The 26,523-nt window shown below is 44.7% G+C and overlaps 1 protein-coding gene across 4 annotated transcripts; it reads left to right on the top strand.

Annotated features, from left to right (window-relative positions):
- The first annotated feature begins 60 nt into the window (after nucleotides 1-60).
- IDNK (IDNK gluconokinase) lies at nucleotides 61-19,737 on the top strand. Of its 4 annotated transcripts, none has more exons than XM_003267452.3 (5): nucleotides 61-264; nucleotides 5,216-5,246; nucleotides 5,911-5,997; nucleotides 17,145-17,188; nucleotides 19,036-19,737. In XM_003267452.3, exons 1-5 carry the CDS (start codon nucleotides 215-217, stop codon nucleotides 19,385-19,387), a joined length of 564 nt encoding a protein of 187 aa, XP_003267500.1. In that variant the 5' UTR covers nucleotides 61-214; the 3' UTR covers nucleotides 19,388-19,737. The 4 variants fall into 4 exon arrangements, with proteins under 4 accessions (XP_003267500.1, XP_003267502.2, XP_003267501.2 ...); XM_003267453.3 differs by lacking the exon at nucleotides 61-264 and adding an exon at nucleotides 279-566; XM_030809525.1 differs by lacking the exon at nucleotides 61-264 and adding an exon at nucleotides 3,730-4,502.
- Nucleotides 19,738-26,523: the final 6,786 nt, after the last annotated feature.

Raw genomic sequence — 26,523 nt, 5'->3', positions numbered from 1 at the left:
GGGGAGAGGAAAAGAAGGGGCAGGAGAGAGAGGCGGGGAGGTTGGGAAAGGGAGGCGGAAAGCATTGAAAACGGCCGCGGGAAAACGGGGAGCTCGCAGAGGGGCACGGCCCTCACTGCCCCGGCCGGGGCGAGGGCGGCTCCGCCCCTCGGGTGCGGGGTAGGCCGGGGCCGGCGGGGCCCGGAAGGCGACGGGAAGGACCCGAGCTCGGGTCATGGCGGCGCCGGGCGCGGTGCTGGTGATGGGCGTGAGCGGCTCGGGGAAGTAGGTCCGGGAGAAGGCGGGGGGCGCCCGGGACAGGTGTTGCGGGCGCGGCGGGGGCCGGACGCGTCGCCGTCCCTGCCGGTGGACTGGGGTCTTGGGGACCCCCCACCCTTCCCTTTGCAGATGAAGAAACCGAGGCCCGCGGCTGCCGCGCCCTCTCCCCGCCCTCCAGCCTGCTCGCGGGGAGCCCATCCTGGGACCGCATCCGAGCTCCGGGTTCCCGTTCTAAGACGGGGAGGCTGCGGCGACCGCAGGCTCAGGGAAGAAGCCGCTCCTGAAGAGGCGGCTGCGGGGCCGCGCAGGTGGAGGCCTAGCGAGCGGCGCGGGGCTAGGTTTCGGGGCGCCTTGTCGGGGCCAGGAGGGAGGGCGCACGGCCTCTAGCGAGAGGACGCAAACCACGGCCCAGGCTCTCACAGACCTTTGGCCATCTGGACACACAGCGGCCTCCTCCTGTGAGGCCCTGGACTTCTCCGATTCGATTTTGGAAAGTGAATCGTTTTCCCCTTCCTTTCATCAGCTTAACCTGGAAGGAGACAGCGTTAATATGGAGGGTGGCTCCTGAGGGTTTGGAAAGAAAGAAGAGAATTGTGGAAACCACACAGGTGGCCCAGTGTGCTAACTTGGAGACTGAGGAGTTAACATTTGGCTTTCTGTTTAAACCAAAGTCTAACTGTGCCCTTTATCAGAAAAGACAGCTACTATAGCATTCGACCACAGGCAGCAAAGGACAGAACCTAATCAGCTAAAACATCATAACCTTCAAGGGCCTATAGGACCCTTCTAGAATTTTCTGAATCAGGAACGGCCCATGTTGTGGCCTGTGTAGTCAGGTGTATATTAAAGATTTACTCCAGGTAGATGGGTTTTGCTTTCCAAAATTATTGTAGTGTTCTCAGCCACAAAGATAAGAAATCTTGAACTGAAATTGAAAGAAAACATGGAGCCCCCAAATCCCTAGCTGCCATATGATTTGAATCAGTTGGAGAATGTAAAATCATTGCCATGGTATGATGTAACAGGAGTGAAGAGCCCTAGGTCTTGGTTCTGTTGCTGTCTGGCTGTGTGAGCCTGGGCAGTTCATGTACCCCCTCTGAGTCTTGGATCAGATGAGGGAGGCCTAATCCCTATGATGTATAGCTTGTGATATTCATGTACTCAGTAATTATTGAGCTCAATCCTTACTCTATGTCATTGTCATATAGCAAACAGGACAGATAAAATCCCTGCCCTCAAAGGATTTACATTCTGGTATGGGAGACAGTAAATGAATATATGTAGTGTGTGAGTTGGTGATAGATGCTCTGGAGTAAGTGGAACAGAGTGCCAGGCAGAGTGGTCAGGGAAGGCTCCTCTGGGGGACTGGCGTTTCAGCAAAGACCTGCAAGACTTGAGGAATCCGCCATGTGGATAGCTGAGGAAAGGGCAGGAGAGGCAGAGGGAATGGCAGGTGCAAAGGTTCTGAGGCTTAGCTTCTTTTGTTTTTGTTTTTTGTTTTTTGTTTGAGACGGAGCTTCACTCCTGTTGCCCAGGCTAGAGTGCAGTGGTGCAATCTTGGCTCACTGCAACCTCCGCCTCCCGGGTTCAAGCAATTCTCCTGCCTCAGGCTCCTGAGTAGCTGGGATTATAGGCGCCCGCCACCATGCACAGCTAATTTTTTGTATTTTTACTAGAGACAGGGTTTCATCATGTTGGCGAGGCTGGTCTCAAACTCCTGACCTCAGGTTATCCACGCGTCTCAGCCTTCCAAAGTGCAGGGATTACAGGCGTGAGCCACCGCGCCCAGCTAAGGCTTGGCTTCTTTAAGGAGCAGGAAGGAAGCCATTGTGGCTGAGTGAGGGGAAGCATGATGGGAGATGAAGTCAGAAACAATTCAGGAGAAGAGAATGTGGTCATATGCTGGCAATATTTTGAAGGTAGAGTCAGAAAGATGTGTTTGTGGACTGGACGTTCGGTGTAAGAAGACGAGAGAGAAGTCAAGGATGATTCAAGATTTTAGGCCTGGGTAATTGGAAGGAGGGAGTTGCCACAAACTGAGATGGGGAAGCAGTAGATAGAGCAGATTTGGAAGACAACCTCAGAAGCTCAGTGTGGGATATGGTGACTTGGACAAGCCAATCAGTCGTTAAGTGGGTGGTGGTTGGATGTCCAAGTCTGAAGTTCAGAGGAGAGGGACTTTAGATCTAACTGTGGAATCACTGTTGTGTGGGTGTGCTTAAAGATCTAAGGTGTTGAGATCACCAAATGAGTGCGTGTAGATAAAGAAGCTGGCCAAGAACTGAACCCTGGGGTCTTTCAGTGGCACAGGGTCAGGGAGATGTGTCCAATGTTATTGACTAGCTGAGTAATAAAAAGACTGGGACTTGATTATATTCATCATTGGATGTAGCAACATGAAGTTCTTTAGTGACTTTGTGAACCCCTGTTGGAGCCCTACAGGATTTTTTAATTATACTCCATAGCATTTAGAAAAATATTTACCACAGCCTAATGGCTGAAGAGAACAATAGTCTCAAAACAGAAAGATTCCATTTAGAACACTGTTAAAACACAGTGACCTCAAGCACTAAGTTTGTTACTGTCTTCCCCCACCTGAATGTAAAGGATCATTTTCCTTTTTATTTACTGATACATGTGTCTAGAACAGTTCCTGGCATTTCATAGATACTCACTAAATACTTGTTGACTTAATGAATGGATGGATGGATGGAAGATGGCAGGCATTTGAGTGGGTGGCAGTGTTAATTTTCTTTATATTTTCACAATCTTAGTGAAGCCACCCTTAACATCTCCTTCCAGGTTTCCTTCCCTTTGCTGATGAAACAAGCTCAGACCTTTTGAATACCTTTCTCATTATTCTGCATCCCTTCCTTCTCCCCCATTGGTCTGTGTTGTCTTTTTAAGTCCCTTGCTCCTGATTTAGACCAACCCACTGGGAGACATATGGACCCCAAATCTTGATTTGTAATCCTGGGTCTGACTAGTATTTTTGGGCCCAGCACTGTGCCTTATTTCTGCCAGGGTCTTTGGTGCATATTCAAGAGTCCAGGTGTTCTCTGGTTTAGACAGACAGTGGTTTTTCTTTTCCCATCTTCTTCCTGACAGTCTACACCCACATCTCTTTACCTCTGCTTTCAAATTATGAGTGCTGGCTGGCATGTTCATTCATGGCTAATCTAACTTGTTTTTTGTTTGTTTGTTTTTTGTTGTTTTTTTTTTTGAGACAGACTCACTCTGTCGCCCAGGCTGGAGTACAGTGGCGTGATCTCGGCTCACTACAACCTCTGCCTCCTGAGTTCAAGCGATTGTCATGCCTCAGCCTCCGGAGTAACTGAGGTTACAGGCGTGCACCACCATGCCCAGCTAAGTTTTGTATTTTTAGTTGAGACGGGGTTTTGCCATGTTGGCCGAGCTGGTCCCGAACTCCTGGCCTCAAGTGATCCGCCTGCCTCAGCCTCCCAAAGTGCTGGGATTATAGGCGTGAGCCACAGGGTCCAACCTAACTTGGTCTTAAGTGTGATTTCTGCTGTGCACACTTCTGACTTAACCAGCCATGGACTTTGGCCAGGATGGTCTATTCATCCGTAGGCTGCATGTCTCCCTGCGCAGCCTTCAATAGAATGAACATAATGGGAAAGGTTTCACTGCTCTCGCAACCTTTGGTTACATCCAGGAGCAGATCTCAGTTTGGTACAAGTGTGTCTAACACCTCTCTGATAGCTTTTTAGTGAAAGAAAGAGGACCTTTGTTAGGCAACAGTATCCAGCTAGAATTTAATCACATTGTTCTGTTTTCATTATATACAGCTTTTCAGGTACCTTCTATTCAAGGCAAGTGATGATAGCTTCTTGTGCAAGGGAATGAAAGAAAGTTTCCTTCTTTAACACACTTATTTAATTTTTAAAAGTGAAGCAATTAAATAAAAACATCAAAATGTTGAGGTGATATGCAAAATTTAAGAGGGCATGATAAAATAGTAAGGGGATAGGTAGAAATTAGGAAGATGGTGCTTAAATAATTGGCATTTGGGCAACACTTTAAACATTGAAAGTGAGAAAGCACTTTATGGGTCATTGTCTGCTGGCCTCCACCCCTACCCTATGGTACTAGACTGTTTAGGATGGCTGAGGCCATGTGTCAGTGAGCTTACCATTACATCCTGGGAACTGGTAGGTGCTCAATATAGAAATGAAATGTAGGTGGATGGATACATCATGTGGCTCAGATCCCTTGTTTTGCAGGTGAGAAAACTGAGGTTTAAAGGAACAGGTGACTTGGCTGGGAGCACTCATTTAGTGGCAGAAGGCAACTGTGGCCCCATCTCCAGTACTGAGTCCCGAGCCCCTTTCATAGCACATGCTGCCTGGTAGAGTATGAACAGATAGTTACCAAATGCTCTACACAGAGAACATTTAACTCCCAGTCTTAACAAGTGCCGGTGATTCGTGAGATATTGACCCATGTCCCTTATTTTAGGAGTGTGTCTCTTTTAAACTCCAAAAATGTTTTTATGCTTTTATGAGTGTCCTGAACTTTACATGGGTGCTGCTGGAGATTAAATCCTCCATCAGACCCCTCCATTCAATATTTTCAGCAGAATTTTATCACTTTATGAATTCAACATCCCCACCACAAAAAAAAAAAAAAAAAAATTACACAACAGGGACCAAAAACTGATTACTGAAGAAAAAACTTGGGTTTGATGAGATCTTATATATTGCCTTTTGAGAAAGAAATAGTGTTAACTAATTATTTCTTCATTGACATTCGTGGGGATCAGCTAAGGCCAGTCTCCAGACTCCACGGTCACGGGCATCACTGCTTTAGGATTACACGGTGGTTGGTGTTTAAATTCCCGCTAAGGCGGCCGTCCCTTTCCCAGACATCCTTGCACAGAAGGAAGCTCCACACATTGGGCAGGGCAGTAACGGGAACATCTGTGTCCTCTCCACAGATCCACCGTGGGCGCCCTGCTGGCATCTGAGGTTAGTAACCTGTCCTAATGCCTTCCGAGTGCTTGTCCCATTGTGTTCTGTTCTCCTTGCATCTCTGCCTTTTATCTGCTTTGTACAGATACTTCCACATGGCTTTGAACCCCATTGGAGCAATTTTGTTTTTCTCCTTGGTGATTACAAATAGTGATGAATAGGCAGGGCGCGGTGGCTCACGCCTGTAATCCCCACACTTTGGGAGGTGGGCAGATCATGAGGTTAAGAGTTCAAGACCATCCTGGCCAATATAGTGAAACCCCGTCTCTACTAAAAATACAAAAATTAGCCGGGCATGGTGGCACACGCCTACTGTAGTCCCAGCTACTCAGGAGGCTGAGGCAGGGGAATCACTTGAACCCGGGAGGTGGAGGTTGCAGTGAGACAAGATTGCGCCACTGTACTCCAGCCTGGTGACAGAGTGAGACTACATTTCAAAAAAAAAAAAAAAAAAGTAATGAATTAAAGGAGGCTGTGGTAGCCCAGTCATGGGGGTTGTGAAATGGCATGACAAGGTGCTTCCCTCCTGGGGGTTGTCCTTGGGGTTGAAGGGAACCAGGCGGGTGGTATTGTTTCTACACCTGCCTGTTAGTAACCCCACAATGACTATCACATTGGCCCATCTGCCTGCCACATACACTCTTTCACTTTGTTCTTAAAGCTGGGATGGAAATTCTATGATGCTGATGACTATCACCCGGAGGAAAACCGAAGGAAGATGGGAAAAGGCATACCGCTCAATGACCAGGTAACAATTGTCTGTGTCCATCACACATATTCCACCTGGGTGACAGGATGAGATCTCTACAGCACTTGCTGTGGTAGAGTTCCTGAGTCCTAAGGTCACTGTACAGGGGCTACAAAGAGCCAGGTGCCCAGTAGATCCACTACATATGTTAGCTCCAGTCCTGAACAACTGTCTGAACATGGCCCCAGGAACAACGGCACCCTCTGCCCCAGCCTGAACAGGCTCTGCCAAAACACCTTGTTGTGGGATTTTAACCTGCAGAATGTAATTCCTGAGAGGTCAGAGGCTCCCTGTGCCTCATACATGGGGAAGTCCTCATCTTCTCTTCCCAGGTGCTGTCAGCCTACCACCATCACCGTACTCTAGCATTCACCCCAAAGCCAGAGTGATCTTTGAGAACTCAAAGCTGGCCATGTTTCTTCTGCCTGTGACCCTTTAGAAGCTTCCCACTAACCTCAGGATCAAGACCAAACACTTACACTGCTAAGCATGCATGGCATGGCCTCCACATGGCTCCAGCCTCTTTAGGAGCCATGCACCTCCATATCTCCACAGGAGCTCCCTGGCCTCTTCCAGTCCCTCCCACTGCAACGCTTCTCCCATGGGGCCTTTGTATCCCTGTTCCCTTCTTCCCTGAGCTAGCCCTTCTCATCCTTTGATCTCAGCACCCATGCCGCTTCCTCAGGGAAGTGAAACCTCCATGACGGACTCTCATGGTGCCATTTCACGGTTGCACTTGTCCCTGTGGCAGCTCAACAACTGACGGTCTGAGAATTTGATTAATGTTTGTCTCTGCAACTAGACTTTACCCCTAAAAGGGCAGGGACTGTGGCTGTTTCTGTTAACCATTGTACCCCCTAGGCCTGACACACAGTAAACAGAAAATAGTTGTGGCATGTTTTCGAGTGAATGAATGGATGAATAGCACTCTCCTGTGTGCAGGCCATGAGGCCATTCCCTAGAGTGTCTCACACCAGAGTTACAAACTGTCCTCGCTGGCATAACTGGCCATAGCTCAGGAGAGATGAGGGCAGGTCAAAGGCTGGGGCCACGCACCAAGTGTGTCCAAAGGGCAAGAACGAATGGAACTGGCCACAGACCAACACTGTTGTTTTCACTTTCAGTGGGTCTGGGCTCACCCCCAGGTGTCCTTTCCCTAGCTCACTGTCTTTTCTTTTTTGTGCCTTGAGCCATTAAACCATTATTAGGTCTATTCTAGAGCACGCCAAGAGTGCACTTCTCTTTGTTATTGGGGGTACAGCTTGAGTTTGCAGTGCTTCAGGCCTTGAATCATCACAGGTTTGCAACATTTGATTTTAGAAGATAGGGCAACAGAACTATAAAAGAGAGAGTAATAATAATGAGAGTAATGATAGTATAATATAGTAATAAAAAAGAGTAGTAATAATGTTGATACTAAACTAGAGATAATAAACATAGGCAACCTGGTTCCACCACTAGGCTTGTATGAGCTTGACAAAGGGCTTAGTCTCTCTGTGCTCCATTTTTCTCCTGTGAGGTAGGAATGGTAACAGGATCTATTTGATTGGATTCTTGGGAGTATTAAATGAGATAATACAAAAAATATGCACAGAAAAGTGCCTGTAGCATTCAATAAACATCACATTTTAAAATTATTGCTAACCATACGCATACAACATAAATCATATATACACGCCAATAACCATTTCTAAGGGAGTGTATAAAATGTGACTGCCAGTGTTATTTTAGGTTTCTCTTTGGTGACTGCAAATAAAAGGTAAGTTAAATAACAAAATAAAGCAACCAAAATTGATAGATTTTAAAATGGAATTTCTGTAGTCTTCCTCTTCTTCACAAGTGATGCTTGCTAAGTGGACTCTATGGATTGGGGGGTAGAATTCAGAAGAGAAATTTATGTACAGGAGAAAAGATTACTGGAAGAGACACAAGTTACTTACTAAATTTTTTCAGAAAAAAAAACTACAAGCTAGGCAGACCTTAGAGATAACCAAAACAGAGAGATAAGGAGGTAGAACGACAGATGGTTTACATTCTCAAGAGGTAGAATGACAGATGATTTTCATTCTTGATAAGAATCCAACAAGTCTAAGACTGAAGATATGGGTCACAGCTGGGCTGGCACCAACACAGCTCCTGGTTGCCCCAGTAACCAGTCCCCACCCTCCCCACACTGCGCCCATGCTACAGAGCTGAGGAAAGCCCCCTGTGGATGGATCAACGTGTGTCTGTGTCCAAGTCAGAGGCCCTGGTTCTCCCTTGAGGAAGAGTCTAGGGAGGACATGGACAGAGTTTTGTGTTCAGAGGGCTCAGAGCTGCAGTCTGTGTAGAACATGTTAAGGGCTCCCTAAGGCTATTTAAATGTAAATTATTAGGCCAGGCTCAGTGGCTCAAGCCTATTATCTCAGCGCTCCAGGAGGCAGAGGCTGAAGGCCAGGAGCTTGAGACCAGCCTGGGCAACATAGCAAGTCCCTGTCTCTACAAAAACTGAAAAAAAAAAAAAAAGCTGGTGGTGCATGCCTGTAGTCCCAGCTACTTGGGAGGCTAAGGTGGGAGGATGGCCTAGGCCCAGGAGTTCGAGGGTACAGTGAGCTGTGATTGCACCACTGCACTCCAGCCTGGGGGACAGAGTGAGACCCTGTCTGAAAAAAATGTATACAAATTAATTAAAATAGATAAAATGCAAAATCTAGTCCCTGGGTTATACCAGCCACATTTCAAAAGCTCAGTAGCCATCAGTGGCTACTGGCTACCTTATTGGACAGCACAGCTATAGAACATCATTGCAGAAAGCTGTGTTGGACAGTGCCAGTCTAGAAACATTCTACCCAAGCTGTAATAAATTATTAGCATTATGATGATATTAATAATAAAGAATTTCAGGCCGGGCGCGGTGGCTCACGCCTGTAATCTCAGCACTTTGGGAGGCCGAGGCGGGCAGATCATGAGGTCAGGAGATCGAGACCATCCTGGCTAACATGGTGAAACCACGTCTCTACTAAAAAATACAAAAAATTAGCCGGGTGAGGTGGCAGGCGCCTGTAGTCCCAGCTTCGCGGGAGGCTGCGGCAGGAGAATGGCATGAACCCCGGGGGGCGGGGCCTGCAGTGAGCCGAGATCGCGCCACTGCACTCCAGCCTGGGTGAAAGAGCGAGACTCCATCTCAAAAAAAAAAAAGTATTTCAAAGCTACCAGTCAGTGAGTCTCCCCTAGGTGCCCGGCCCACAGTGTCCTATCTGAGCCTGCAGTGGCACCTGAATAGTCTTCAACTTCAAAGTCTATTTTAAAAAGAGGGCTTTTTTTGGAAAAAAAAAAAATCCTGAAAAAAATCTGATTATAATTGTAATATTTGCCCTGTATAGAAAATTTGGAAAGTACTAAAAAAATTTTTCACAAAATATATCACTCTTGGTCTCATCTTCCAAAAATATCTATGAATTGAATTTTGGAATTCTTGTTTTTGGAGGGGGTCAGTATATAACATTCTATATACTTAACTTTTGCATCAGGTAAAACACACCCATCTCCCCACCATTCCCACTCCCCACCTTCCTTCCTGTCTCTCTCCACCCATATTCTACCATTATCTGTTCTCTCTTTACCCATCATCCCCTTCCAAAAGACACTTAATTTCTCGAGATGTTTCCATAGGTCAAGAAAGCTTTCTCTAGCCTCATGACATTCTGATTTCACTCTTGGTAGAGCATTCATTATGCTCACCTCCGAGCACTGGGCTGGGAGTCGGGAGTGCACTGCCTTCCCCATCTTTGTGTGTAGGGACTATCTAGAGCAGGGGTGTCCAGTTGTTTGGCTACCCTGGGCCACACTGGAAGAAGAACTGTCTTGGGCCACACATAAAATACACTAACATTAACGACAGCTGATGAGCCAAAAAAATCACCAAAAAAATCTCATAATGTTTTAAGGAAGTTTACGAATTTATGTTGGGCCACATTCAAAGCCGTAGTAGGGCTTGCGGGCTGTGTGTTGTACAAGCTTGATCTAGAGTGTGAAAACCTTGAACATCAGAGCCATAGGCAGAGATGCTAATTTGGATTGTCTCATCTCTTTCCTCTAAAACTTTTGTGTGTGTGATTTTCATAATTTATTACATTGTCCACAGTAACTGTTTGGAAGGCACAGAGCTCAGTGAATTTGCTCTAATATCTCCTTGTTCCAATTTCTTCACTGTAGAGAGATCTCAATTCCCTCCTTTCTTCATTATGAACATAAAATTTAGAGCTCATATGTCTAGGTCCTTCCTAGCACCTTTACAATAAGGTCCACACTCCTTAGCAGGCCAGTCAAGGTCTTGAAATTATCTTTATCTTTCAAGATTTACTCTTTCCAAGGCCTGATCAAGATTGGCCTGTCCTCCGGGCGCAGTTGCTCACGCCTGTAATCCCAGCACTTTGGGAGGCCGAGACCGGCAGATCACGAGGTCAGGAGATCAAGACCATCCTGGCTAACACGGTGAAATCCCATCTCTACTAAAAATACACAAACAAAATTAGCCAGGCGTGGTGGCAGGCGCCTGTAGTCCCAGCTACTCGGGAGGCTGGAGGCGGGAGAATGGCGTGAACCCAGGAGGTGGAGCTTGCAGTGAGCCGAGATCAAACCACTGCACTCTAGCCTGGGTGACAGAGCGAGACTATGTCTCAAAAATAAAAAATAAAATAAAATAAGATTGGCCTGTCCTCCTGCTGTGTTATCATAGCCCTTCTTAGTATATCTCCCACAGCCCTCATCACTGCCCTGTGGGTGACTTGATAGATTACTCATTTGCCTCTTCTCTTTGAGGACAGGAACCACACCATTCATATTTATCCCCAGTGCTCACTCAGTATGGTGCTTTGCATGTATTAACATTTAGTGTTTGTGGAATTAAGGTCCAGTGCCTACCAAATTCATGAATTTAAACTCTTTCAAAAATTCAGAGTTGGAAATAAGTACTGTTTATTTCAACTGTTAAATCAACCAAAAAATAGTTTATTCCTTTTCTTATTTAAATCCCAGAGCAGCTCAATGAATTATATACGATCCCCACTTTACAAATGAACAAAGAGAGGCTCAGAGAAATTAAGTAACTTGAGCAAAGCCACACAGCAAAGGGAGTCTTTCTAACTTCAAAGATCATACTTTTCCTACTGTGTTAAAGGCCCTGGTCATCCAACAATTACACAAATGATTCACAAGAAGTGAATCAAGGTTGGTTAAATTGAGAGAAAAGGGTTAGAGAGAGGGTGAGAATGACGGCAGGAATTAGAGGGGCAGTTCCCCACAAGCACATCCATGGTAGGGGTTAGGCCTTAAGGATGTTTGAGGCACTGACTTAAAGGGTGGTCATGATGGCACTGACATGGTGGCCTGGCTTGAAGCAGGTCAGGCACTAGAACTTGAATTTACACACTGGCGCTGCCTTGGAAAACACCTTTCTCCTTGTTAGTTTATGGAAATCTCCAAAGAAAGTTCATAATCATTTAATTATCATTCACTATTTGGAAATTTCAGAAGTAATGTTCAAAGTGCTGCTCTTCTATTTCCAACCCTCTCTGTTGTTTTTATGACTGATGGACACAGTCCTTACTGGTGCATGGTCATTAGTCTGGTCTGCCATAAATTCCAATAGGGTGGATGTCTAAAAGCACCTATTTTTGTTTAAATAGTTTTATATTTATGTTTACTATGGCTTTTATAGTTGAGATTCTGAAAAATTTTATTATGACTAGATGAAGCAATGTGCTTTATTATTGACTAAAGCATCCATTAAGGCACTATTAAAACAATGAAAAAACATGTATTCAAAGTAAAGCTCTATTTCTTTGTACACAAGATAGAAAACTTATTACCCAAATATGTTTTCTGTAATTTTTAATTTGTTTCATTCTTATGAAATATTTCAGGCACATAGAAAGTATAATGAATAAGATAGTCAACACTCAGCTTAATGAAAAGTATATTTGTTTCCTAAGCCATAAAATAATCAGAGATTGATCTCCATTTCCACAGCACAAGTAAATAGAAATATTTGTGCAGATGGAATGGCGGAATGTATAATCTGAGCAAAATAGCAAAATGCAAGTTTGTGCCTCTGCTAATAAGAAAGAAATTCTGGTATTTAAACAAATTGTCCTCTCTCTTTGGTTCACCCCAAACTCATGAACATTTACTCATGCCAAAAAAAATTAATTTTTTTCTGTGTATTTCATCTCTGAGTCAGTTCTAATTCATAGTTCGAATTGCCCCTTAACTCTAAGTAGATATGTGATCATGTAAATTAGCATTCAGCCCTCCGAACTTTCCAATCACTTCCTCTTCTAAAGCATTCTTCTTGCTGAATGGAGATTCACAGCCCACGGCACTAGTCTTAAATAAAGTCTTAAAGTCCCATCCAGAGACTTCTACAATGACAAGGGGTGCACCTTGGAAAAGGCTGGTTGACTACCCAGCTGGGACTCCAGGGCTGGCTCTGTCTTGCAGGCCCAGCCCCCTTGATATTGTCAACACATTGAACATGGATTCATCTGTCATGTGAGACCCCTACTAATCAGGTTTACAAGTTCCTGCATAAACCAAAATGCCAGTTGATTAATGTACCAAAAGAAATACAACTGTCACGTGAACTGTAACAATCACATTAGTACCCACATTTTCAGAAACCAACATACAGAGGTTTCTTAGTGAACATGGGGGAGTTAGGACCAAAGAATCTGGTGGCTCAAGACCATGCATTAGTAGGGAAAGGCTTGCTAATGAGAATACGATGTTCAAAGGCCAATGGCCAAGGCACCATGTCCGCTGGACAGTGCTTCACATTTCACTCTACAGTGCCCTGCTCTGGCCTTCTTGCCTACCCAGCCTGCCTGGGACAGACATGCTTCCTCTAGGTATGCGAAAATATTAAGATGGATCACAGTGATGTCTTGCTAGCCTGGGAGTCATTCTAACTCCTTCACATGACCTTACACATTGCTGCCCCTTCCTTTTAACTGTTGATCTTTAAATTTAACCCTTAGAGAACAATCTTATTTCCTTCTTTTCCAAGTCCTTAGGAAAGCACCTCGCTGTGGCCCTCATTTTCTCAAAGAAGATAAATCCTGTATAAGAAATGGCCTGAGCCCAGGGGAGATACCCAGGAGCTAAAGGTGGTTACCCAGAGCTGGAGAGCTTAAAAGGCTCCTCATGGAAAAGATCAAAGGAAAATGAAAATGGCCAAAGTCCAAAGCAAAATGAGAACATCTCATGTGCCAAAATTAAAGTGTGGCAAGGCTGAACTAAACCAGAATAACCCACTCCCCCACATTTTTTGACTGTATAAAAGCCAGGAGAGCAGGAGGCTGAGGCTTTGATGAGCCTGTAGAGATGGGAGATAAGATTGTAAGCCTGTATGAAGCATGGAGCTGGACCTGAGTATCTTACATAAAGTCTTGTTGTTGTTGTTAGCATTGATGTCAAGCAGTAGAATATAAAGTCCTTATGTAAGGGCTGTCTTTGAATGAGGACTAAAAATATTGCCACCCACTGAACTCAAAAGGAGCAAAAAATCTAGCTGCCTCCCTGGGCCACAGGTGGGAAAAAACAATCATCCTTGAGAAACCTGAGCCCCGGCTACACCCAAATTCACATTATATGACAAAGAGGCACCAAGCTTATAAACTGACATAAAACTGTTCTAGAATTGGTGAAACTGCCTGTGAAAGTGTTTCCAAAACTTAGGACTCCCACAAAGGAAAAAAAAAATCCTTTGCTGAAGATGAAACTACAATCAAAAACTATAAACTGTGTGGGAAAATGGACCACTATGAGAGAGAATCAGCAAAAACACTAATGGTAAGATGTTGCACTCCAAGAACTAGACATAATAGAATCAAATGGAAGACAAGAACAGGAAAATTTGAAAAAGAATGAAATAAAAATATTAGAAATAAAACATAATCAATAGATGGATTAAACAATAAACTAGTACAGCTGAAGAGAGAACTAGTGAATTAGAAGAAAAGCAGATTGGAAGATATTACCCAGGATAAAGAAGAGAGCTAAACAGAAAATATTCAAGAAAAATGAATAGATGTGTATGATAAAATGTCAAACTTCCCGTATAGCTGAAAGGAACCCAAGTAAATAGGAGAAAGGCTATATTCAAATAGGTAGTAACAACTTTCCAGGGTATGAGTACTCACACTAAATATGCAAAATAAGTCCTGAGCAGGACAAGAATAAAACTGCAAAGCCGCTCAAAGACAAAGAGGCTTTTTCCTACCTAAAGCTACCAGAGATAAGATATATTTTCTAAAGGATTGCCTAATACACTAAAAGAGACTTCTCAACAATAAAGGCCCAAACAAAATGAAATAATTATTCAAACTATTGAAAAATAATGGTCAACCAAGAATTCTTCACCAACTAACAAAATCTTATTCACAAGTAAGCACAAAATAAAGACATTTTCTAACATACACAAAGACAGAAGGGTGGACTGTCAACTTCTCAGTCTAATGGAGGAATTTCAAATAACTTGAAAAATTGATACATAAAGTAGACAAAAGAAATTATTAGTAAGAATATAGAAGATTTGAATAACTGCATCAAGCCTGACATAGGCATTAATGAAAAATAATATTCTTCTTAAGTACATGTGGGACATTTATAAAAATTGACATGTACTAGACCACAAAGAGTATTGCCACAAATTTCAAAGAATCAGTATCACACCACTCACATTTTTTACTATAATGAACTGTAAATCAATAATAAAAATGCACACACATCACCAAAATGGTTGGGAACTCTAAATAAGCAAATTTTTTAAAAAATTAACATTCATATAAATAATTTGTTAAAAGTCATAATGGAAATTATAGAATACTAAGTAATATACAACAAAAGTACTATCAATTAAAATTTGTGGGATGCAGTTACAACATTACTTAGAGGGTAACTAGCCTCTAAATACATTTTTGGGAAATAACAAGAATGAAAAGTAATGAGCTAGTTGCTCAGTTCAAGTAGAAAAAAATAAATGCAGGAAATAATAGAAATGAATGCTAGTGAAAACAAACTGGGCACATGTTCTCAGGATCTCCTGAGGGCTGTGTCACAGAAAAAAATAAACTATGAACAAAAGCTAGTTGTTTGACAAAATAAAAATAGATCTCTGGTGAGACTGAAAGAAGAAAGAAGCACAATTGACATGAATAATGAAAAGAGGGATGTGGAAAACCTAATGCCAGTAAATTTGAAGACTTAGACAAAATTGGATAATTTCAATGAAAAATATCAAGACTGGGGAAAATGGGGTTGGATGGCAGTGATCTAGTGGCAGATACTGCTTAGGGACATCTGCTTTTTCCACAGTGAAATTGTGACCATTCTGGTGCTGCATTTGGCTTAAGCAGCAGAAGGTCCAGAGAGCTGTATAATTTATAGTAAGGGCATGGATTGTTTATGTTACTCCTTTGAAGTAATGACAAAGGTGATAAAAAGTGACTATCTTGTACAGCAAGTGTAACCTACAGATATGAACTGTGTTCAAGGTTCTGGAGGCCTGGAAGCTGGGCTGAAATGAGCTGAATCTGCTCCTGCTGTGTGGCTGCCTGGCTTCCACCAAGTTCCTGATTCTTTAGCCAAGTAAGAGGATGCAGTAAGAGATGGGAAGGGCAGGGAGGGTGGCTCACCTGTCTAAGTGTGGTCTCTTCCTGCCATCATAAATGTTGTAGCTACCAAAAGTGAATCAAGAATAGAAAACCTGAATACAATACAATGCTCATTAAAGAAACTGAATCTGTAATGAAAGATCTCCCCTCAAAAAAGGCCCCAGGCCCAGAGGGTTTTTCAGATGTTTTATCAAACATAATATATTATATACAAGCTGTTTGAAAGAACAGGACAAAAGGGAAAACTATCCTACTCATTTTATAAAGCTAGTAAAGCCTTGATACCGACACTTAATATGGACCATATTTTTAAAATATAGGCCCATCTCAAGTATATAAAATCAAAAATTCTAAATAAAATGGTAGTAATCAAATGCCTGAAAGCAAGGACTTATAAAAACACATCATGTTTCTGGAATCAGCTTCAAAATAATCTAGGATGGGATTATTTGGGATGTGGGATGTGGTCGGGGGCATACGTATAACAAGACTAATAGTGGGTTGAAAATAGCTGAAGCTGGCCGGGCGCAGTGGCTCACACCTGTAATCCCAGAACTTTGGGAGGCCAAGGCGGGTGGATCACCTGAGGTCAGGAGTTCGAGACTAGCCTGACCAACATGGAGAAACCCCATCTTTACTAAAAATACAAAATTAATTAGTCGGGCATGGTGGTGCATGCCTGTAATCCCAGCTACTCAGGAGGCTGAGGCAGGAGAATCACTTGAATCCAGAAGGCAGAGGTTGCAGTGAGCCGAGATCGTGCCTGGGCAACAAGAGCGGAACTCCATCCCAAAAGAAAATTGCTGAAGCTGGGTATTGGTATACAGAGGTTTGCTTTGTACTGTTTTGTCTGCTTTTCAGTGTGTTTAAATTTTTCAATAATAGAAAGTTTTTTTGTTTTGTTTTCCAATGCATTATGGCCAATAATCAGGATTTGCGCCAGGAAGGAGAGAATTTACTTGTCTCAGGAGGATTTCTTTGTGAAACACTGTAGCATATGCTACGTAAATTTCATCTGTCTTTGGCAAAAATATAAATTTCTTAAAATAATTTTATCTGAGGGGAATTTTGTTCTTTGGAGGGTTTGAAGAATAGGACCAGGGGACAGCTGACATAAGGGTTTATGTGAGTATCTCTCTGCATTTGAGATCAGAGATACCTAAAGAATACATGCAGTACAATAAAAGATTTGTAAACATATCAGAACCAGGGAGGACACATGTAAAATGGGGAGATTAAGATGGGGAGATACATACTGGTACTTTAGGGCAATTTTTATTATTATAAAAAGAGCCACTGACACCAGCTGAAAGAAAATGTTTCTGCCCAGCAGCTGGCCCCTCAGCCTTGTGATGGCCCACTTCTCACACCACTGAGCTCTCGCTGGACCTTAACATTTGCGAACATGATATAACTATGTTTCTCTACGAACAAACAATACCTGGAGAAGTCACGTTGTGTCTGGGTTTTTGGTTTTGTTTTTGTTTTTTTCAGGACCGGATTCCATGGCTCTGTAACTTGCATGACATTTTACTAAGGTAAGAGACCACTGGGCCTTGGCATAAGCCAAAGCCAGCAGGTAAAGAAAACCCTCAGAAAAGACAGGGAAAAAAAATACACTCCTGAAATCACAACTGACTGATGGTAAAGGATTCTAGAAACTGACTGCACTTCTATCAAGTAACCACAATAATTTCAACCAGCCACAGGCAGGATGGAGTTTAGTCAGGCTCTGGAGACAAACCTTCTAGACAGCTCCACACAGTTACTAGCTAGCAGTCTTGATCAGCCACTTGGTTTCCATAAGTCTGTTTCTTCATCAGTAAAACGGGAATTAATATAGTTCCTACTCACAGATTATTGTAAGGAGTAAGTGAGTTGGTGAGTGGGCAACAGAACAGTATCTGATACATAGTAAGTGCTCAAAAAGTGTCCACTGATGCCACTTCTGTTATTGCCTATCTCAGTCCTCAATTTTTCTTCCCTTTACTTCAAGCTGTGACTACCAGGAAGGCCTGAGGTCATTTGTGAGTGAACAGGTAATTAGCCACCAGGATTAGAATCCACATTGCCCAGCTCTGCAGCATGCCCCTGAGCGAACAGGGTCCCCAACAGCACCCATCTGTGGGTCTGACCCCAGTGGAAATCCTGGTCGGGACGTGGAGAAGGATAAGGAAAAGGCAGGGAGTGGGTTACGGATATTGCTTTCTAAGATGAAGTCATATTTTATCCATCTAAAACCATCTGGGCCATACGAAGTTAGAATATACTTAAATGAACATAAATTCAGTTTGCTTTTTTCACACCCGTTGACATGCTGGCAGCCCTGTCTTTGCATGGGCTGAGTTTTGATTTAGGGGTTTATGGTTCTGGGTTTCAAGGTTTGAAAATTTTTGCCTACCTGGGTCTCTAACATAATACACTCATGAGAGTCTGTTTTTATAGTACTGTCATTTCATAGTCATAAAAAGGAGTATTTTTTATATTTGCTAGCCATGTATTGGCTGCCAAAAAAAAAAAAAAAAAAAAAACAGCAGGGGAGGCCCCTTCCTTCAGAACTTTCATTCCGAAGAGAACTTTATACTGGATCCCCAAGCCAGCCCCAAGCCAGAATTTATGCACCACCTCTTAACTCTAGAATCCTGTCCTGACCCCAGGATGACTGCCTCCCACACTCAGCAGCCAAGTGGAAGCTGTGGCTCACTCTCCTGTGTGGTCTCTGGCCACACTGGTTTCCCCTTATTGCTGCTGTGTCTGCCTCTGTTTCTGGCTGGAGTTTTTTCCTTAGTGCATCCCTAGGAACCTCTCATATTCTGCTCACCTTGCCCACAGAAAGGCTGATGCTCCCTTCTCTCCCACTTTCTCCAGCTCTGCATTGCACCTGGCAACTCCTCCAGATACTGTAGAGTAGGAATGAGGAGAATCCAGTTGTAGAACGCAGATCCCTGAACATCCTGCAGAGGACATGAGCTTAGCTGTTTGCATGGCACAGGGGCGTGCCGGCAGCCCTGTGTCCACAGGCTGAGACAGAGTAACGTCAGGCATCCATCAAAGCAGAACTAACACTTCCTGAGCATATCTGTGTATCAGATATCTCGAAGTGTTTTCCTTTTGACAGATCTATGGGCAAGTACCCTAGGTAGCCCCACTTAACAGATGATGAACTGACGCTCAGAGAGGTAAATGCCTTCACCCAAGATTGTTCACTTTACTAGCAGAAGATCTTTAACTCGATGCTAGGACTGGCTGATGCTTAAACACCATTTTCTAATGCCTTCCACTGGCAGGAAGTAGGACTAGAGTCCTGCACCTAGAACTGACAGAGGTTACTTTAAATGCCTTCAGTCTTTAGCCTCCTTTTTTTTTTTTTTCTTTTTCTAAACAGAGATGTAGCCTCGGGACAGCATGTGGTTCTAGCCTGTTCAGCCCTGAAGAAAATGTACAGAGACATATTAACACAAGGAAAAGATGGTGTAGCTCTGAAGTGTGAGGAGTCGGGAAAGGAAGCAAAGCAGGCTGAGATGCAGCTCCTGGTGGTCCATCTGAGTGGGTCGTTTGAGGTCATCTCTGGACGCTTACTCAAAAGAGAGGGACATTTTATGCCCCCTGAATTATTGCAGTCCCAGTTCGAGACTCTGGAGCCCCCAGAAGCTCCAGAAAACTTTATCCAAATAAGTGTGGACAAAAATGTTTCAGAGATAATTGCTACAATTATGGAAACCCTAAAAATGAAATAAGAATCATTTTGTATCAGTGGTCCAAACAGAATTAAGCATAAATCATTGTGCCATCCCAAACCTCGTTCCAGCCGCCTTGCCCATACTAGATTCTAAATGTTTCTAAAGGCAAACCCCAATGTGTCAAGACAGACTTGTTTAGGTGTAATTTTAGGAATTATGCTGGTTCATCGGGAAGCAGAGGGGGAGTTTTAAAAGTCAAGCTTAAATTGAAGTTTAAATTCATCTGTAACCAAATCAAATGATCGGAGGAAATTCTGTAATCGATGGTGGAAATCGTTACATTGTTTAGAACATTCTTGCTCATGCCCATATTTGCACAAATAAATGAAACTTGGCTGTCCTTGGCATTCCCTGGAAATTGATGTTGGGAGTATAAACATGTACATAATGTACCCACCACCCAGCACACCACACACCTCCTAATCGTCTCTCTGTCCTGGAGCTGTGGTTCAGAATAGTGGCTGTTAAGCTAAGGTCTCAAAAGGTAGTCATTGCAGAACAAGCAAACTTTGTTCAGTTCCTTAAATGGCATAATGCAAACATACTTACCAGTAGCAATACCAAGTTTCTTGCCTTTTGCCTAAAATTATGTCAACTCAAATTGTCTCTGCTGATCACCAGCTCTGTGCTGAGTGGTTGTGTGTTACGTATCTGTGTGTAATTTAAATGTAGAAACTTAAATAACTGCTACTTAAAAAGCAGAGTTTGGGCCCAGCGTGGTAGCTCACGCCTGTAATCCCAGCACTTTGGGAGGCTGAGGCAGGTGGATCACTTGAGGTCAGTAGTTCAAGACCAGCCTGCCCAACATTGCGAAACCCCCCTCTACTAAAAATAAAAAAAATTAGCCAGGCATGGTAGCAGGTGCCTGTAATCCCAGTTACTCGGGAGGCTGAGGTAGGAAAATTGCTTGAATTCAGGAGGCAGAGGTTGCAGTGAGCCAAGATTGTGCCACTGCACTCCAGCCTGGGTGACACAATGAGACTCCGTTTCGATTTTTAAAAAATTAGAGTTTGGTCAACAAAATTTGATTTTTTTTTTCTTTTTTAGAGACGAGGTCTTGCTCTGTCACCCAGGCTGGAGTGCAGTGGCATGATCATAGCACACTGCAGCTTTGAACTCCTGGGCTCAAGTGAGCCTCCCACTTCAGCCTCCCAAGTAGCTAGGACTACAGGCATGCGCCACCACGCCCAGCTAATTAAAAAAAAAAAAAAATTAAGATATAGTGTGTTGCTATGTTGCCTAGGCTGGTCTCAAACTCCTGAACTCAAGTGATCCTCCCACCTCAGCCTCCCAAGTTGCTGTGATTTGAAGCATGAGACAGTGCCCAGCTCAACAAAATTTGATATAACAAAAAGCATCATTTTGGTGGAATAAAGATTGAAAACAATTATTTTAGCGGAAAAAAAAAACATTGCTTTTCAAGTAGGGGAGCTGTCCTCATAGATCATTTGAGAAGGCCCTACTCCACTCTGTCTGTGAATTTGCAGATATCAGAACTGGAGACAGATCTCAGCAGTTAGTCTGAAGTGTGTGGCAGCGCTGCTGGGAATATACAAGGCACGTGATTTCAGATGTCAGTGATTTCAGGTGTGGCTTTAAATAATACGACACATGTGATCAGAAGGGATCCCCCTAATATTTCTCTGTTGCTCTGCCTGTCTGTGACATGGGGAATGTCTGTTTCGTATGAGTGTCTTCACCCCTTTCCAGCACTTGTCAAGCTTCCTTTTCAACAAAGAGAGCAGCCGCAGGCTCAGACCCCTGGCAGACACACGGTCTCCCCACAATTTAATCACTTTATCTGGTTCTTGTTTCTGTTTTTACTTTCCTTCTGTGTAAGGTAAGTGTCCATTTTCCATTGAAAGTAGTGACATTACAGTTTTTGAAAACGAAACATTTTTATATAAATTGGGTCACTTCAAGATAAATAAAAAGTACATGATCCATTACAAAATTGCCAAGGTGGAACTCAGGCGAATGAAGTGAGAGACTCGCTGACCCAGTGTATCCCTCATTCTACAAAGAGGAACCAGAGGTCTCTAAAAGACCTCCGTGAGCCTAGGCTGATGTCCACCTGCTTGCTGTCCTGTGTAAAAGTCATCAGCAATGGACGCTAGGCAGGTGAAGAAAAAGCACTAGAGCAGCTATGGCCAAGACATGAAATGAAACTTTCCAATGGGCAGTGATGTGTCACTAGCACCGCGGCAGCAGGGCTGGGGGATGCGGAGCAGGAGGGGAGAAGTGCCAGTGTCCTCCTGGCATGCAGCTTACCTGGACACCAGCTGTGCAGGCCAAAATCTGACCAACATGGACCAGGTTTGAGCCCTTCCCCATACTGTGCTCCAGGAAGATGCTTTATCCTTTTGTCCCAACCAGGGCCACAGGACCTGGCCACCTTGTGGGCCCACTGGTTAGCTCTGGCCAGAGATTGAGTTTTAGAACCGATTTACCTGTTTCTATTCACCAGGGTATGTCATACTTGACTCAAGAACTACAGCCAGGTGCAGTGGCTTGTGCCTGTAATCCCAGTGACCCTGGAGGCCAAGAGAGAGGATCACTTGAGCCCAGGAGTTTGAGGCCAGGTTGGGCAACATAGCAAGACCCCATCTGTGAAAAAAAATAAATTAGCCAGGCATGGAGGAATGCACATTTAGTCCCAGCTACTCAGGAGGCACTGAGGTTGGAGGATTGCTTGAGCCAAGAAGTTTGCTACGATTGCATCACTGTACTCCTGTGCGGGCAATGGGGAGATCCCATCAAGAAAGAAAAGAAAGAAGGGAAGGGAAGGGGGAAGGGGGAAGGGAAGAGGGGAGGGGAGGGGGGAGGGAACGGGGAAGAAGGGAAAGAAGAGGGGAGGGGAGAGGGAAGGGGGAAAAGGGAAGGGAAGGGAAGAGGGAGGGAGGAAGGGAGGAAGGGAGGAAGGGAGGAAGGGAGGAAGGAAGGAAGGAAGGAAGGAAGGAAGGAAGGAAGGAAGGAAGGAAATAAATCATATGCCAGTGGAATAAAAGGGCTGTATTGGTGGATGGTCCTTGCCTAAGAAAATGTGGAGCCCTTGATTTTCCTCTTTGCCAAGATATTTGGAGTAGCTTCTGGCTGGCTTTGGTTTACATCAACCCTCATATTTGGGGGCCAGGCACTTGAAGTTGTCAAATTAACACATCCCAGCTGGGTAAGTCCCCCTGCCGTGTGGAGGGAGAAATCAACCAATCCATTGTACTTAGTAGTGAGTCCAGACTATGTGACAGGCACCATGGAGGGTTTGAGGCTTATGACACAAAGTCCTGGCTGTCAGGTGATTCCAGCTGGGGTGAAAGATAAGGCATTGCGTATTCTCTGGCACCAGCTAGAGTCCTGGGACAGAAAGGATGCAACAAGGCCCTTGACCATGGGGACTTAGAACTGCTGAAAAGCATCCGTTCTGGCTGGATCGTGCCCCTGTCCCAGCTCTCTCCCCATAATGAATGCCAAAGCACATTCCTTGGCTAAAGACCCCCACAGCTGCTCCACAGCTGGACTAGCCTTTGGCCTCCCCTTTGTCATGGTGACAGGAAACAGGAAAAATTGAGGAAGGCAGTGATTCTCAACCTCGACTGCTTGTTAGAGTCACCTGAGGAACTGAAAAGCACAGACCTGTTCCTGCTTCCTCCAAGCCCACTGAAGCAGCATCTGTCATGAGGGGCCCTGGCCTCACCTCTGAAAGCTCCACAGCTGACTCTAGTGAGCAGCCAGGGGTGGGAGCCTCAGGGTAAGGTCTGACGACCAGGACCTCGTTGGGATCCCCTGCTCATGCTGAGCGCACTTAGATGGCAGCAGGGAGAATCTTGACGAAGGTGAAGTTTAGGAGTGGATTAGTTCTCGCCAAAGGCCCATTGGACAACTCACGAAAAGCCAGGGATAAAGTGCAGTCTCTAAAGTGGTGCTTTGGGCTGGTGATAGGCTGGGGAGAACTGTGTAAAGTGTGTAAAGCGGCTGATTGACTTAGCAGGGATAGCAGGTAGCAGGTAGAAGGGAACAAAGAGATGGGTGTGCCTCTCAAGTGTTTCTCTTGGTGTAACAGCAAGGAATAGTCAATGAGGCATTCAGATGAAGTGAACAAACAGAGAGAGAAGGGAAAAGGTGTCCAGAATAGAAGAATCCACAGAGACAGATGGATGGGTTGCCGGGGATGGGGAAGGCGGGACTTGGGACTGGCTGCTAACAGGTACACAGTTTCTTTTGCGGGTGATGGACATATTCCGGAGTTACACAGTAGTGATGTTTGCACAGCACAGTGAAATACACTAAATCCACTGATTTAAATTTCAAATGAATTTTATGGTGTATAAATTTTTATCTGCCATTTTTTGATACTGGCATTTTTTTATCTCTATAAAAAAATCAATGCAGTGAATGCACCACTGTGAGGAGGGCCGCAACCCCAGCGCCTCCCCACCATCATCACACTTGGAGAAAGTCTATGAGTGGAAGGGTAGGCCTGCGTCTAGCTCCCATGCACCTGACACCTAACAATGAGTGCTGGGTTTGAAGAGAGTTTTCTTTTTTCCTTTTTTGAGACAGAGTCTCACTCTGTTGTCCAGGCTGGAGTACAGTGGCCCAATCTCAGCTCACTGCAGCCTCCGCCTCCCAGGTTCAAGTGATTCTCCTGCCTCAGCCTCCCGAGTAGCTGGTGCATGCTGCCACGCCCGGCTAGTTTTTGTATTTTTAGTAGCAATGGGGTTTCCCCATGTTGGTCAGGCTGGTCTCAAACTCCTGACCTCAAGGGATCTGCCCGCCTCAGCCTCCCAAAGTGCTGGGATTACAGGCGTGAGCCATTGTGCCTGGCCCCCATTTTATTTTTTAACTTTACCAAGAATTGTTTACCATTTTAGAAAATCGTGATGTGTCTGTCACCGACACAACATACCCACATGCACTTGCATTCTTTCAGGGGTGACCCCACAATGGGCACAAGCATATAATGACTCCATCGTGTTCATTTAGTGTAGTCGTGCTCAAGAAGTACACACTGAAAGTTTATTCGTACTTTTTGAGACGGAATCTCGCTCTGTCACCCAGGCTGGAGTGCAGTGGCGCGATCTTGGCTCACTGCAAGCTCCGCCTCCCGGGTTCACGCCATTCTCCTGCCTCAGCCTCTCTGAGTAGCTGGGACTACAGGCGCCCACCACCACGTCCGGCTAATTTTTTGTATTTTTAGTGGAGACGGGGTTTCACCGTGGTCTCGATCTCCTGACCTCGTGATCCGCCAGCCTCGGCCTCCCAAAGTGCTGGGATTACAAGCGTGAGCCACCAGGCCCGGCCCTTATTCATACTTTCATGTGTCCTTTACATTAGAGCTAAGGCATTATGTTTATTAATTGCTTAGGTACGTTTTGTTAGCAATCGTATTTTGTGATAGTAAAGGAGCATTAGAAAATAGTTGTTAAAAAGCAGGTGTTGAAAAGGAGTCTGGTGGGTTCAGAGCACTGTTCTGATCTTCCCAAACATGGTCCCGGGGAGGCCGAGGTGTGGACCGGTACTGCCCTCTGGTGGCCGGGGTGGGAGAGACCCAGCAAGCACAACGAGCCCAGGGAAGAAGGGCCAGATGGTTTGCAGTGGCTCAAAATGGATGGAGATAAGAGTCACCTTCTCCTCTGGCAGGATTCTCCACCATCCGCACCCCCTAGTCTCCATTCCCACCACCAGAAAAATTTCAGATTAAACATTTTTCTCTCCTGTAAAGTGAGGGTATCACTGCCTCATAAGAATGAAGTCTTTTGGCTCTGATAGCTTAGCCCCCCCAGAGTCTGTCTTTCCACACCCCTTTCCCCAGCCCTTGGGCAGGTTACATCAGGCAGGTCCTAGGATGAGGTCCCTGAAGCATGGGATGACCCAGCAATCAGCTGAGCAGCCGGCTCTGGAATCAGGACCCAGAAAAACATGGGCTCAAGGCACAGCACTGGCGTAAACTCGCTGGGTGACAGATAAGGCAGCCCTAGGGGATGTCACTAGATGCTGCCAAGGTCCAGTGCTCACATCTGTGCCTCTCTAGAGTCTGCTCTGATAAGCAAACTATTTTTCAGTGGACGGAGTACAAGAACCAGGAGGAAACTATAACAAGCTGACTTTAATCAAAGACACCATCCACCAGGGATTTTAATTTTCTGAAACTGTAATATGCAAGTTTATTATCCCTTCACTGAACAGCACATCTGTTCACTCAAAGATATATTCAAGATCAGGGTATTAACTGTATCATGGGCCAGCAATTACCAAGGAATTAGGATCTGATTAGGCATTCAGCCAATAAGCTGTGTTGAGCCTCAGTGTGTGGAGTTGTTTCAGCCCAGCTTCACAGAATCTCATGTGTGAAATGTGAGCTGGTGCTGATTTCCTGATGATCATCATTCCCTCCAGCAGTTTCCCCCCAGCAACCTACCCTGGATGCTGCGCAAACTGAAGTCCACTTTGTGGGAGGTTGAAGTCACTGGTCATCACTTAGGAGGACCCCAGACCTGATGTTGAGTATCTAACACATACTTTAATCAAGGACCCAATCAGATGGTGCCTAAGGAAATGCCCTCAACCCATGACAGTCCATGGCAAGACTTGCAAATTTGATGGCCAAAGAATGTGACCAACACTAGTGGGATATGGGAGACTGTGAAGACTGACAAAATTAAAAATGCACTCTATCTGAATAGGGCAACAACTATGCAGCTCCAGACCAGATAACACAGGAACACAATCTGCCCTGAACAAGTTGGGTTGACTGCTCACTGTATAAGGAAGAACACACACCTCCAAAACTGCGCAAAAGACTCAGTAAGATGTCAGAAAGGATTTAAGGTTTGGATGCATGATAGGTAGTCCTGAGTAGGGTTCCAGGAAGCAGTGTTCTCTAAATGGATGCTGTCAGGAAGTGGGGGATAACTGGTTATCTTAAGAAAATACGCCGGGCGCGGTGGCTCACGCCTGTAATCCCAGCACTTTGGGAGGCCAAGGCGGGCGGATCACAAGGTTAAGAGATAAAGACCATCCTGGCCAACATGCTGAAACCCCATCTCTACTAAAAATACAAAAATTAGCTGGGCATGGTGACGGATGCCTGTAATCCCAGCTGCTCGGGAGGCTGAGGCAGGAGAATTGCTTGAACC

Source organism: Nomascus leucogenys, chromosome 1a, assembly GCF_006542625.1.
Source record: "Nomascus leucogenys isolate Asia chromosome 1a, Asia_NLE_v1, whole genome shotgun sequence".
In the NCBI taxonomy this organism is placed as follows: domain Eukaryota; kingdom Metazoa; phylum Chordata; class Mammalia; order Primates; family Hylobatidae; genus Nomascus; species Nomascus leucogenys.
The sequence above is the reverse complement of the archived record's forward strand: the minus strand, read 5'-3'. Positions and strand labels throughout refer to the sequence as shown.